This window comes from Piliocolobus tephrosceles, chromosome 13 (assembly GCF_002776525.5).
Source record: "Piliocolobus tephrosceles isolate RC106 chromosome 13, ASM277652v3, whole genome shotgun sequence".
Classification (NCBI taxonomy): domain Eukaryota; kingdom Metazoa; phylum Chordata; class Mammalia; order Primates; family Cercopithecidae; genus Piliocolobus; species Piliocolobus tephrosceles.
The window spans coordinates 98,525,069-98,540,541 of record NC_045446.1 but is presented as its reverse complement, the minus strand read 5'-3'; the positions used below and the strand labels follow the sequence as shown (position 1 = coordinate 98,540,541).

Genomic DNA, 15,473 nt, shown 5'->3' with positions numbered 1-15,473 from the left:
GGATTTGTTTAACACAAGATGGGGTAGAAGGGAAGTAGCAACTTGGAAAGGGCTGAGTGTGTTAGATACATCCAGTCTGGCAGAATGGGAATTTACTGTATAGCATTAACAAGTAAAATGTTAACTTTAAGAATGAATATCGTTGCATTTCACTGAGTCACATATCTACAGAGCATTTATTATGTGCCAACCATGAAAAAAATTCAGCTGCTGCTCTCAAGGAGTTTACAGTCTAGTGATGAGAGACAATCACCAAGCAACACAGCAGAATGATGTACACGAAGTCCGGTGGTCCAGAAAGGAAGAATTTCCTGAGTCGACCTGAAGGAGGCAGAAAAGGCTTCAAAACGGAAACAGTTCAGAAGAAAAAGCAATGAAGGAGACATCCTAGGCAGAGGGAAAATGTGTATACAATTTAAAAATCAAGAAGATACGAGAATATGGTATGTTTAACTGGTCTTCATGGGCTGGAAGTAATGGTAAATGTTTCCTAATATTTAATCTGTAAGAAAATATTAAGCTGCTGGGATTCCAGTGAGATTTTATAGTAACTAATAGGAGATGCACAATAATCTGTATCTGCCTACGGTTCTGTTCTATTTCTTGATGTTCTGTTTCCTAATGTAGCCACTTGTAAAAGAGAACTAATTGTGGCTAAGGAGAGCAATTTCAGGAGAAGAAATATTTACTTGCAACTTCTGCTTCAGCTTTTAATACTCTGGAATGTGAATATTCTTGACTACCTTGGAAATGACCTATGGTCCTAATGCTTCAGAGTCAAGGCTTCAGAGTCATATAAAGCAGCTTTGCATCCTGGCTCTGCCATTTCCTAGCTGAATATTCTTGGGAAAGTTACTTCAACTTCCTAAGCTTCAATTTCCTCATCTACAAAATAAAAGATAAAACATGAGTGACCTCAGCACTGTTTACGAGGAGATGGCCAACTATGAGCCAGAAAGCCTGCCCTCAGCCGACAAGCACTGTGATGAGCGATAGGAATACAAAGGAAAGTAAGAGCCAGAGCCAGAGCCAAAGACAGAGAGAAGTGCAACCACATCAGCGCTGTAATTATTGGAGGTGCTCTAGACAGGGGACCACGGGAGTAGTTCCAAAAGCAGGAGCCCGTAGGATGTCAGAGAGTCAGAAAAACCTTCATGAAAGGGGTAACCTTTTACATATGCTGACAAGAGGCCCAGATAGATAAATGGCATGTCCCCAGCCACCCAGAAAGTTTGAGACATAGCCTGCTTTTTAGACCTCAGCCCAGAGTTCTTTCCTTACTAAAGGTATTTGCTATTAGTAATTTTCTATGACTAGTTGTTAGATCATGGATCATGGATGACATTTGTTTTTGTATAGAAAAAGAAAAAAAAAGCAACATACAGAAAGAGCATAGGACAATAAACAACAACAGGGAATGAAGATTCAGGAGACCTGGGGGCATATACCAGTTCTGCCACCAAAGAAGCTATGACATTAGGCAAGTCATTCACTTGCTTTCAGCCCTAACTTATTTGGGTACTTTTAAAGTATTAGCTATGTATGTATACATTTAAGGAAAACAGTATTTCAAACAAAATCTTCCCTGGAAGCTCAAAATGTAAAGAGGAAAATAAAGTTCAGCTGGTCTGGATGAGGACTAAATGGAACCCTAGAGCCCTGCCCAAGTAACTCTCTCATGCAGGGGGTGGGGGGTGGGGTGGGGGGTGGAGAGGAGAGTCCATAGGTCACTCGATATAATACTGAAAACCACTGAAGTAGATCAGTGGCTGCCACACTCGCTCTTCAATTTCATGGATCCGAAAAAGCTCAAAAAAGATTTTAAAGGGGTGAAATGGGTTTTTACTTTGCCAAATAATAAGACTTTTTAAAAATTATCAGTATCATTTCATAAATGAAAGGATATTTTAACACCAAAAAAGTAGGAAGAACAAAATATCAAATGAATAAAGCTAGCTTTTCTTTATGAAACTACTGTTTGGTCAGAGAAAAAGTCATTGAAGACCAGTAGATTAGAAAGTCAGTCCAGGGCATCTCTCAAGTCTACTAGAGTTTTTTAAGGTTTTTTTTGTTGTTGTTGTTGTTGTTGTTGGTCTGTTTATTTGTTTTGTTTTGTTTTGTTTGAGACAGAGTCTCGCTCTGTCACCCAGGCTGGACTGCAGTGGCATAATCTCGGCTCACTGCAGCCTCCACCTCCTGGGTTAAAGTGATTCTCCCACCTCAGCCTCCCAAGTATGCTGGGATTACAGGTGCATACCACCACGCCCGGCTAATCTCTGTATTTTTAGTAGAGATAGGGTTTTGCCATGTTGGCCAGGCTGGTCTTGAACCCCTCACCTCAGGTGATCCACCCGTCTTGGCCTCCCAAAGTGCTGGGATTACAGGCATGAGCCACCACGCCCGGCCTAGAGTTTTAAAATTAAATAACTACCACTTCTTCAGACCTCCTATTCTGAGAGCTCTAACTTCAACACTACTTTTCTGTTAGTACAGAGATTACCTTAGGTATTCAAGAAACTGTTACCTAAAACTAATATTTGTTAAGTATAAATAAAAACACAATACAAACCAGAAAATAAAAACAAGTAAAAATGTACAATGTCTATAAAACTTCAACCTCGAAATGTAGGACATCATATTAATTTTCCCCACACCTAAAAACTATGAACTATAATCATTTTTAATACAGTCAAAGCAACTTTTAACTATTTTAAGTATTTGAGCTCTTTCCTACTCTTTGCTCCTTTATAGTCAGTGTTCAATTTCATCAGCCTCAGACTTTTGTTTAATAAATCACACTTTTGGCCAGGTGCGGTGGCTCATGTCTATAATCCCAGCACTTTGGGAGGCCGAGGCGGGCGGATCATGGGGTCAGGTGATCAAGACCATCCTGGCTAACATGGTGAAACTCTGTCTCTACTAAAAATACAAAAAATTAGCTGGGCGTGGTGGTGGGTGCCTGTAGTCCCAGCTACTCAGGAGGCTGAGGCAGGAGAATCGCTTGAACCTGGGAGGTGGAGGTTGCAGTGAGCCAAGATCGCGTCACTGCACTCCAGCCTGGGTGACAAAGCAAGACTCCAACTTAAAAAATAAATAAATAAATAAATAAATAAATAAATAAATAAAAATCACACGTTCTTTTCAAAAGTAGCACAGTACTGAGATATTTCTGAGGATCTATTTCCCCAAGTTTTAGCACTGTTGTTCCTTTTCCTTACATTTCTACAAAATCATTCCAGCAACCAAGGACTCCTACTGGCACTTGTGACCCTCAAAGCAAAAGGAAATTTAGTTAGATAATGAGATAAAGCTGTATTCCAGGATTATGTAACCTCCCTGAACCCAAAAAGCAATGTGGTCTATTGATCACTGCTACAAGTATTTTTCTGGATCTTAGTTTAAAATCTCTAGGTCATAAGAATATATGACATCTTGTTAGCTAAAGTAAAAACAATTCTATTGTGCAGTTCAAATATTTCTCTGCTAAAGAAAGTTTTGATACCCAAAAGACCTATATTTCCCAAACCACTATTAGGTACCCAGCAAACCTTTGTAACAGTTTCAGCTCCATATTTATCTTCCATTCCCAATTCTGCACATAACATAATCTAGGCAGAACTTAGATCTATCTTTTAACAAAAAGTCGTATCAGATTCCTGAGAGGTCCATTCCAACTTTAGTTTATCCTACTCATACCTTAAAGCAATTTTTCTTAGAAATACTTTCAATATGCCAGAGAAGAGATTACCAGTAATCATCATTTCTAAAACTGAAAATTCACATGAAGTTTTCTCTTTTCTGGGAAATAAAGATAATTCCATTAAACTTCACTCAAACACTAACCCCCCCCCAAAAAAAAATACCGTGTCCTTTATATCCTTCCTTGTGTAATAAAATGATGTTTGCTGCACAAAACACAAAACAAGGTAGAAAGACAGCTATGTGAGTCCTCCCTTTCTTACACTTTCAGTTTCTATGCAGTGATTGCTTAGAATAGCTATAAACAGCTATGACTACATTTCCTGGTAAATTAAGTCTGCAAGTACCACTTTCTTTGACCATTAAAATACCTTCTGGATATCTTGTAGGTTCAGGGATCAAAGGGATGCTCTAGCTGGAATCTGACTGAAGTGATTCAGAAGGCAACAACCTAAGTAACACAATGATCAGGTTTACAGAAGAGGATCAACGAGAAGACAAAGTGTACTCAAAAACTAAGTCACATCTGTCATTTGAAGTACACACACTGAGAGAAACCTGATAGTTTACATCATATTTCTCCTTACATATCACAGAAATTTGTGCCATCGTCCCTTTACCAAGTGTTTCCAAATAATATCTTCTGGGTCTGCTTCCAAAAGGCACCTCAAAAGCCATGAGAGCCTTCACCCCCTGTCACTTTCATTTGAAAGGAAGCTAGGTGCAAAAGGTTGGTTTGAGCTCATTCCTTGGGCTCTGTCAGTCAGCCTGAACCTGTCATTGCTGAAAGTCCTCAGTGTCTTGAGGAATGTTTGAGTCCTGGCTGCAAACCAGCCACTGATCCCTCTGGTAATATCACTCTTACAAAAGGGCTGCCATCTCTGAGCACTCAGACAAGGGCTGTGAAATGGAGGTAGCTAAACTATTCAGAGCAATAATAAAACACAGCCTCTGTCTATTTAAAGCTCCTGGCTGAGCTGCAAAGCCATGTCAGCTCTTCCTTCTGTTCTTAGTCCGATCCTTAGTGGTTATACAGAAACGAGACCTTCTCTTGACAAGAAAAATCTTCTTCCTTTTTTAGATGTCAGGAAATAAACACACAGCACAAACACGGAAGGGGAGTGGGAAATGGAAGGGAGAGTCTGGCGTAAGGAGTTCACTTCAGAGATCAGTCCCCAGTGAAAATGCCTGATTCTCACGACTTTACCATTTTTTCATTTCCCCAGCAGACACAGTATTAAAACCAAATATACACATCAATTTATGGGGGAATAAAAGAAGAGGTTTCCAGGAGGATAGCTCAAGGGTGAGAGCAATTTCTTACAGCTTAAACCACTAGGGGAAAAAAAAATTGAGCATACAGCATCAGTAAATATAAAAAATAAACCATATTTAGTGATATATAGAAATATGCATGAATAAAAACAAAAGAAATACAGTAACAGGGCTTTCTTTGGCTCTAGATTATATCTTTCATCTTACATTTATATATGCAGAAATGAGAGCTTCTTAGTGAAATAAAATAGGTTTATTTTTATGCTGAACATGCAATATTCATAAATATCAAATGCTTTTATTAGATTTAAGATTTTCTTCTTAAATTTCAATCCTTCCCACTACAGCCTCCGAGATCTAGTATCCCTGCCATGGTGGTTCACGCTTGCACTTTAAAGCATAAGCAGAAGCCACCACCTTATTTAGCAGTCAGGCTGCACACACTGGAGCTCTCGTTTTCGGGCACCTTTGAAGACAGAGTGATATTTAATACTGAATATAAGCAGTCTTTTCATCTTACACTGTAGAATAATTGCTTCCCACTTCAGAACTATAGCATGAGTTATCATCTCTGACTTGCTCTCTAAGTGCTATGGCCAGCACAGAAAAAAAAATGACAAAGAATATTAAGGGCCTCCTCAAGGGAGTTGGAGCTTTGCTAATTGTCAAGAGGAAATCATGGCTAGTCAGAAACAGCACAATGAGATACAGCATGAGAAATGACATACGTTATTGGGCCCTAGTTCTAGGAAATCATTTCTACTAAATGTCCTCAGAATGCAGAAGCTGAACACTTCTCAGTGACAAACACATTATATAAAAATCATAGCTGCACGTGGACGGTGTTTATAATTATACATACATACTTGAGGAAAACTGTACATATGTATTCGCTGAAAAGTATCAGCTACAGACTATAGTAAAAGTGGGAGATACAGAATGCTTTTCCCCTAGATTCTAAGAGCTGAACTGATGCTTTCAAAGTTACCTGTTATCAGGTTGGGTTCACATGGGCTGTCTACCTGAAGATGATACAGATGAAAATTCTATCAGGCCTGGCCCACAGAGTCAACTGCCTTTTGTATTTAGTAGACACAAAATACAATGGGAAAAAGTGGTAGAGTAAACGAGGCAAACCCAGTAACAAATTATCTTAGGTATTTTTCAGCCTGCACCAGAGAGGAAACAGATGAATACAAGAAAGTGAATAGAAGGCTGCATGGGCTTGAATCCAACTGGAATATCATGATATACAAATGACATATAAAATCCATACTGAAAAGAAGAGGATTTAAATTCCATTTTAACATTACAAGCATTGTTCTTGCCAAAATATAAAATGCTTTTATCAATTCTACCTTAATAGAGCTTGGAAAAATAAATGTATATAAACCCTTACCTTTGCTTGCCTCTTGTTGGCTTCTCTTCTGGCTTCCCTTTCTTTCAGTCTTTTCTCCTGGAGACAAGGAAGAGGAGAAAAATTAGCAGCATATAATTAGGTATAAAACAGAGTACATATTCATTACAGTTTTGTTCCCTAAAGCTAACTAATATGTGACATTCATTTTTCAACAAATATTTACTGACTATGGGATTGGCATAGGTATTCATGAATCATTAAAAATGTGTCAGACAGATCTGGAATCAAATCCCAGTTCTATCACTTACTCTGGCTATGCAATGGTTAGTACTGACTTTCAAATAAAACACACACTAACAGGACAGGTAAGACATAATGTACGATTATACAAGAGACACATCCTAGTGATTACTTGGAAGTTCTAGAAACCAAGTTCAGTGGAAGGAAATGCAAAGGAGAAAAAAGAAAAACTCAGAAAGCTTTTGGGTTGCTTATTATCAAAGAGCTTCTTTAGAAAATGATCGATCTCAAACCTGGGTCTTTATGTGCCAAATCTAGTGCTTTTTTGCGATACATTCTAATAAAAATAAAAATGTTAACATTTGGGGGCTAAACATTAACAGATGTGACTTTAAAAACAGAAGAAAATAATAACTAGTATTATTTTAGCAAGCAGCCAATTAATGCAATAGTGATTATCAAACTTTATCCCTGAAATGGTTCTCTAATGAGATTATAAAAGATGTTCTGCCACTAAATTAGAATAATCTCAATGCTTCCCCAAGTTGTGGGGAAAAATAACTTAATGAATGGCAGTTTCTAAACAATTTGTTCCTAAATTAAGTTGGCACCAATCACAGGCTTTCTTTGAGCATTAGCAGACGACAAAATACATGAAAGAAGCAAAACAAGATTAAAGAAAAAATGTGATATAACTGATCATAATTAACACTTCATTTGAGCTGGCTTTAGCTTGTGGATACACATATTTGTAACTTTATCTCCCTTCTCTTCCCACCCCACCCTCTAGGCAGAGTTTTCCTGTGTTAGACACTACAATGAAATATAACTATATTTCATGTTATTCTACGAAGATTGCAAGGACTTGAGTGTTTTGCTGCTTACACTAATGTTAAGACTATAGCTATACAAAATATCAAGTAACTGCAAAGAGGAAAAAAATTGTACTTTCATAAAAATTTATTTGTCCATTAGCACATTACTATGTCATTTTCTTACCAACAGAAATAGCTCAGAATTATTAAGTATCAACAATGTGCTAGGCATTTCATATAACGATTTGGTTTTTTATCTTTTTAAACCTATGTAATAGAACTTATAAGGTGTTACTATTCCCATTCTATAGATGAAAAATGGAAGATCAAAGTAACTAAGTAACTTGCCTGATGTCACACATAGTAAGTGATGGACTTGGGATTAAACTGGGCCTGGGGAGCCGAAGTTCTCACTCCCTCAAATCTAGCACACCACTACACTTCATATTCCTCCACTGGAATACTGACTTCACTTTGTAGGTTCGTAGGTAGTATTTGTATCCGTATCAGTATGTTTTAGACAAATGTTGCCACTTCCTTTATCGTTATAAATAGTCTGCTACCATACAGGTCTTTTCATCCTGATAGCATTTTTTATTTTCCTGACAGCATTTTATAGACATTAATTAATTTTTGTCAGTCTTCTGTGCAGAAGAAACAGGTAACTGATCACATTTAAAAGTCATACAAATTTTTGTTGTAATTATTCAACAACTGGTCTTCCTTCAACACATCAGTGTCTGAAAATGGCACTTCAAAGTTGCAAAGAATAAATTCAATATATTCACATCAGAAAAATCCTTTCTACTCAAGCAAACATAACCATGCCGAGGTTTTCCATTTAGTCATTTTAATCATAGCAGAAAAAAATGGCCAATTTTCTACTTTTACTGAATTCCAATATTAATTCATTATAGTCACTAAAAGATATTTTAAATTTCAGCTTTAAATTGGCTATCAGAATTTATATGTACATGCAGATAACATAATTTTCCCTTTTAAATTTTCTACCAAAATTTTCAGACAGACAAGAGATATCCAAAGACTTTTACAACATGAAGCGAATGTTACCAAGACATGAAACAAATGCACTAATGACAAATTTTTAATACTGAGTAAAACTAAAAGAAAATAATTTGAAGTGAATCATTAGAAAATGTTTCTTATCTGAAAAAGCTTTATTAGTACTCTGTCTGAAAAGAGCCAAGAGTAAACATTGAGAGAGAAGCAAAAGAACTGAAAGTAGATATATCATAATTCAAAACTTAGAAAATGAATATATTCTTTGTGGGGATAAGAAAAAAATATTTTAAAGACAGTTATGACATATGACAAAACATAAAGATAAAAGGCTGGAGTATAGTCACTTCAGGAGAAAAGTATAAGTGAATTTCATTAGATTCAGTAACTGAAGTCCTCCTCCCCTTTTAATTAGGTGTGGCTCAAATGCTTTAAATCCTTTATTTTTCCTATTTTGTTTTTGAGGACATCCTGGTACCAAAAACTACTTTATGCTACAAAAAAGAAGGCAAAATGTTATCTTTAGTTCTGCCATGCTACAAAATGATTAACTATAAGGGGAGCATGAAATTCAATAATGAAAATCAAATTCACAAGGGACAGAAAAACAGAAAATCAAATTTCAAGGTATAAAATCCTCCCTTTATAGATATTATACTTCTTTTGGATTCTCACACACTATAGGTCCTTAGCTTCCAGAAAAGAAAGTACCATGAAATATGAATTTCATGAGCAGTCAGGACTACGAATTTAAACTTTTTCATTCTAGGGTGATACTTGAAAATTTGTAATGTGAAAGTAAGACTCATTTTTGGAGGTTATGGAAGTATAATCCATTTGCATGACTCTCAGGCAACTGTGTCAGTTTGGTAAGGAACTGAGTCCCCAGCTATCACGTAAAGAAGAAGGGGACATGTATCTTTACTTCAGTATTAGAATAACCTATTTTTCAAAAAAGAAAACTGGCTTAACAAAAGTGAACAAAAGAAAGATTATGAGAATTGTTATGTCCCAAAGATATCCCCTGCCCTCCAAGAACAAAATTCCAGTAAACCTAATTCCTTCCCAGGAACTGAACACAACAAGGTTCTCTGATCTGTTATCTATTTTACAGAGTTTTGCTTGAATGACATGAAAAAAGTGGACTTCTATGAATAAATCTGTAACAACTATAACAAGGATATGAAGACAGAATGAGAAAAACAAATTGATGTGGAAACACTGATTCACTAGTTAAATCCTTTGAATATTTACCCAACCACATGGTAGGCTCTGGATACATATAATGGGCAAAACAGATATAGACCATTGCCCTTTGCAGTTTATAACTTAATCCCATCAGACTCCCTGATTCCACTGGCAGCAAACTGCTCCCTGCTCCTCAACCCCAATCTCTAACTATTCACCATCAACCTAATACCCAACCCACCTCTCCAACACCACATGGTTTAAAAAAAAAAAAAAAGCCAAAGAAAGCATGAAAATAGATCAGATTTATGTAATTCTGAATATTTGTCTCATTTTTGATGCTGGATATAAAGACAGCCCAAACACCAAGATATTGAGCTAAATGTCACTAGATGGTATAAGCTTGTGGGAGTAAGAACAGAAACCTCCCCAGGCAGACATCTCCAAATGGTAGGCAAAGGTTCTGTAGTAACAGGTTGGCTTCCATTTTAATAATAAACCTGGTTGTGACAGTGGAAGGGCTGAAACTAGGAAGAAAAAGGGTTGTAAAGAAAAGGATCTTGTATTCTTTTCTATAAATAAGCTTCATTCACAACATCCATTTTAGAATTAGGCACCAGATGCTGAGTCTCTTGTCCTCAAGATGACACTTCTGATCTTAGTAAAATTTCATAAGGACCATGTGAGCCAGACCAGTCTCTGGCTCTCTTACTTTAGACTCTTAAATGGCCATAGCTATGGTAAAATGGATTCTGGCACTAGTGTATGTACACATATAGCTATACAATGAACATTCAGGAAACAGTGGTATTAGTATGGAGTCTTAAACTATACTACTAACCACAACATCTAATTTATTCTTTTTTTTTTTTTTTTGAGATGGAGTCTTGCTCTGTTTCCCAGGTTGGAGTGCAGTGACAGGATCTTGACTCACTGCAAGCTCCGCCTCCTGGGTTTACGCCATTCTCCTGCCTCAGCCTCCTGAGTAGTAGGATTACAGGCGCCCGCCACCACACCCGGCTAATTTTTGTGTTTTTAGTAGAGACGGGGTTTCACCTTGTTAGCCAGGATGGTCCCGATCTCCTGACCACGTGATCCGCCCTCCTCGGCCTCCCAAAGTGCTGGGATTACAGGAGTGAGCCACTGCGCCCAGCCTTAATTTATTTTTAATTTTTTAGAGATCAATGACCTTGTTCTGGAAACATGAAAAATTTCCATTATTTGTCATTTCTTCTTCAATACCCTCTACTCTTATGATCATCCACCTTTTAACTCATTGCTTCAGAGTTACTGTGCTATAAAAGAATGTCTGATGGCTTGACATAGGTAGCAACACAGCTGAATAGTTAAAAAGCATAAAGCCTGAACAGTAACAAAGACTTTGGTAAGAGTCCCAGGGCTGCTGTTTGCAAGCTGCAGGGTTCTGGACACATTACTTGACCCTTCAAAGTCTTAGTTTTATAATCTGTAAAATGCTAGCTCACTGATTTCAGAAGTTAATTATTAGCATATAATATGATGGTACATGTAAACTTACTGCAGGGTCCAGTTAAGTAAGTGTTACTTGTTACTGTTAATATTCTTGCGGCTACTATTCCTCAGATGCCTGATTACAGTTTCCCTCTTTCTTGACTATCACACAAATTTATGGTTAAGTCAACTGGATTCCATGCCAACTTAATTATGTGTCAACAACAATAAAACAAGATAGATTTTCTAAAGTCTTCCTTTAATACTTTCTTAACTTTCTAACGTTCAAGCTGGTAGTAAATGGAACCTAGAGTAATGCTGTACCATCTCGGGAAGCAGTCCAGAGCCACATCTTGACATGTTTATGTTATCTAAATTCATAATCCGATATAGATAGAGCACTCGAATTTCAAGGGAATGAAAGAGCTTCATAATGAATTGTTTTTCTCTGTTCTCAGCTGTGATAGCAAATATTATCACCTTAACTACAAGTCATCTTTCAGAACTAAGAATGATGACACAATACAGAGCAGATTTTCACTCCATTAAAGTAAAAATCATTCAAAAATAGGATCCATGGCCTATCTTTCAACAGTTCTGACTGAATTATTAAAAAACACATTGGCCGGGCGCGGTGGCTCACGCCTGTAATCCCAGCACTTTGAGAGGCCGAGTCGGGCAGATCACGAGGTCAGGAGATTGAGACCAACCTGGCTAACACGGTAAAACCCCGTCTCTACTAAAACTACAAAAAATTAGCCAGGCGTGGTGGCGGGCCTAGCTACTCGGGAGGCTGAGGCAGGAGAATGGTATGAACCCGGGAGGCGGAGCTTGCAGTGAGCCAAGATCGCGCCACTGCACTCCTGCCTGGGTGACAGAGCTACACTCTGTCTCAAAAATAAAAAAAATTTAAAAATTAAAAAAAAACCACATTGCTTCCATGTGAGAGTAGCATTTTGTCTTTACAGTTTACTAGTTCACTAATGGTTTCATATGCAAAAGTTACAGCTTTTGCTATTTTTACTTCCAATGATTGGTTTCAAGAGGTTCTAAAGAGAAAAAAAAAATAACAGACCTATTTAAGCACAGCTACCTATAAATGTCAGACAAAGCTGAAGGGTGGGGTGGTCTCAGAAGAAAGCAGTGCTTAAAGGCTAAAACGACAACTCATGAAGAGCAACTAAAGCTGCTAAATGACCCAAGGCAGTTACAGAAGGGTCCCTGGAGTCCAGAGAAGCCGCTATGCATTTTGGCAAGCAGGCAGCTTGAATTCTCCTCCCAGTGATGCCATGAAACTATATGGTTTGGTTTGGTTTGGTTTGTACTTTAAACCAGTTAGGATCTTTAGACCTCTTACATACAAGGGAATTGAAATTCATATGTCAAATAGATGTCGGCACTGTCATGTTTATTGCAACTTAATTCACAATAGTCAAGATATGGAAAAACTGAAGTGGCCATCAACAAACAATGGATCAAGTAAATGTGCTGTATAGATGTACAACGGAATACTAATCAGCCTTAAGGAAAACACAGAATTCTGTTACTTGCAACAAGAAGACGTTTAGCAAAGGGAAATAAGCCAGGCAGAGAGGTAAATGCCACACGGTCTCACTTATCTGCGGAATCTAATTCATAGAAGTAGACTTCATAAGAGCTCACAGAAGTAGAGCGTAGAGTGGTGGTTACCAAAGGACTGGGTGGAAGGGGTGCAGGCGAGATGAGCAAAGGGAAGATGTTGGTCATAGTGTACAAAGTTTCCACCCAACAGGAGGAATAAGTTCTGGTGATCTATTGCACAGCTTGGTGACCATGTTAATAATAATGTATTGTGTATTTCAAAATAGCGAAAATAGTGGACTCTTAAATGTTGTCACCACAAAGTAATGATAAATATTTGAAGTGATGGTTATGTTAATTAGCCTAAGTTGATTATTGCACAATATATACCTGTAATGAAACATCTCATTGTACCCCATACATACAATTATGTGTCAATTAAAAATAACATAAAACTTTAAAATAAAAAATAAATGTAAAAAATCTTTATAACTCAGTTTTCTAAATCTTTTTTATTTTTTTTGAGACAGAGTCTCGCTCTGTCGCCCAGGCTGGAGTGCAGTGGCCGGATCTCAGCTCACTGCAAGCTCCGCCTCCTGGGTTCACGCCATTCTCCTGCCTCAGCCTCCTTAGTAGCTGGGACTACAGATGCCTGCCATCTCGCCCGGCTAGTTTTTTGTATTTTTTTTAGTAGAGACAGGGTTTCACCGTGTTAGCCAGGATGGTCTCAATCTCCTGACCTCGTGATCCGCCCGCCTCGGCCTCCCAAAGTGCTGGGATTACAGGCTTGAGCCATCACGCCCGGCTTCTAAATCTTTAAAACAAAGATTTACTTGAATCACATTAGAAATTATATAGCTTTCATAATCTGGTAGATGAAAATATGATTCAAAGACAGGTGTAATAGTATGAGGGAAAAACAAGTAGGACAAAATGAGTAGCTGAGTCCTACTATACTAAGACTGAGTGCATATGCAAAGCTATGATTCAAGGCTGTTAACTTTTAAACGCAAGAGCTAACAACTACTTCCAAACAGAATCATTAAGACTGAATTCACTTACATATTAAATATCCTATACTTTAAACCAAAATTATAATAAAATATTTTGAACACACTGAAAAAAAATGCCAAGGCTTACAAAATCTTCTACAACTGATACACATTAAAAGGAATGTATTAAATACAGAAGCATGTGATAGATTTTGTGAAGTTTTTTTCACATGCAAAATTCATTCAGGCACATCCCTTATTCGTAACTTTGGGTCAAAAGTTTTTTCACCTTTTTCTATCTTCCTGAAGTAAAGCTTCCCCTAGACCCCGTTGTTAGTATTTTCAATATTCTTTAGGGACATATAGTTCTTCTCAATATACTTTCATAAAAGTAACAAAATTATGAGTGACAGCCTCAAAGGGAAATAGAATTATATTTGCCCAAGGCAAAATCCTACACTAAAAGAACAAAGAAGTGTCATTATCGTAGTAGTATATACTCAGGAAGAAAAATGTGACTTCAAAAACCAACAAGGTGTTCAAGTAAAGCAATTAATTAAAGCAAAGTAATTTCTGCAGGATTAATAATATATTTAGTATTTAAAATTTTAATGGTTACTGGAAATACGTAAAGAAGAAAGTCTTTTTTTTTTTTTTTTGAGACGGAGTCTCGCTCTGTCACCCAGGCTGGAGTGCAGTGGTGCGATCTTGGCTCACTGCGAGCTCCACCTACCGGGTTCCTGGCATTCTTCTGCCTCGGCCCCCCAACTGGCGGGGACACCGGGTCCCCCCCCCCCCCCCGGCTTTTTTTTTTTTTTTTTTTTTTTTCTGTATTTTTTAGTAGAGATGGCATTTCACCATGTTAGCCAGGATGGTCTAGATTCCCGACCTCATGATCCACCCACCTCAGCCTCCCAAAACACTGGGATTACAGGCATGAGCCACCACGTCCAGCAAGAAGAAAGTCTTTTCATAAAGTAAAGCAAGCAATCTGACTTGTCAGGGAGAAAAAAATTACAAATTAAAATTCTATTTTCCAAACAGTAAAGGATGATTTTATTCCCAGGTCTTAACTAGATCTATGGGGCCAGACATCTCACTGACATCTGGCATTAAGTTCCACTCCTACTCCCTGATTTTTCAGATTAGGAAAGCAAAGTCCCAACCAGTGACTAGTAATCCAAACTGGACTGGGTATAAACTGTCATTACTTTTGCACCAACGTAGTCATTCCACACTGAGGACTCAAGTACAGGTTATTCCGCAATACAGCACAGTATTCTTCCCAAACATCACTGCTTCACTATCCCAAATGTGAAGATGTGCCACTTAAGAAAACATTCCATATTTCCCGGGTAGAAATCTACTCCATAACAGCTTGGTGCATAAATGATGTGAGTACCTATATTGTGCCTTATGTATGCTATTGCAGTAAACATGCTAATGCTACAGTACTCACAAATGCAAAGTTTTCTCTACTTTAATACACACAAATACATGTGTGTGTTTGCCAACGAAAATACCACAAAATCAATCATGTGAGCATCAGGTAACATTTATATTAAAGTTGAATATAGAGAACTATTCTAGTTATTTCTTTGTGCTTTTTTTCCAGGTAAGATTTTCAAAATCCTATTTGGAAGGCATGTCTTGTACAGAATACACCTATTTTACATAAAATAGAAAGTTGTCACTTTTTTAAAAAAATACTGTGACTCTTGTAGTCACAGAAGTACTGACTTCAAAACCAGCTGTATATAAAGTTCAGGTGATTTCTCTCACAACTTTGTCAGCTCAAAACTGTTCCATTCAACCTTGCTATGAGATAGTCATGGAGACAGTCTAAAAAATCAC

The 15,473-nt window shown here is 37.5% G+C and overlaps 1 protein-coding gene across 1 annotated transcript in view; it reads right to left on the bottom strand.

The window, feature by feature from the left end:
• The window catches only part of DDX10 (DEAD-box helicase 10), a 278,514-nt gene that overhangs the window by 82,896 nt on the left and 180,145 nt on the right, over positions 1-15,473 (bottom strand). The window contains exon 16 of the mRNA XM_023208194.1: positions 6,374-6,430. Within this exon, the coding sequence (XP_023063962.1) occupies positions 6,374-6,430 (57 nt within the window). The remainder of the gene's footprint in view (positions 1-6,373; positions 6,431-15,473) is intronic.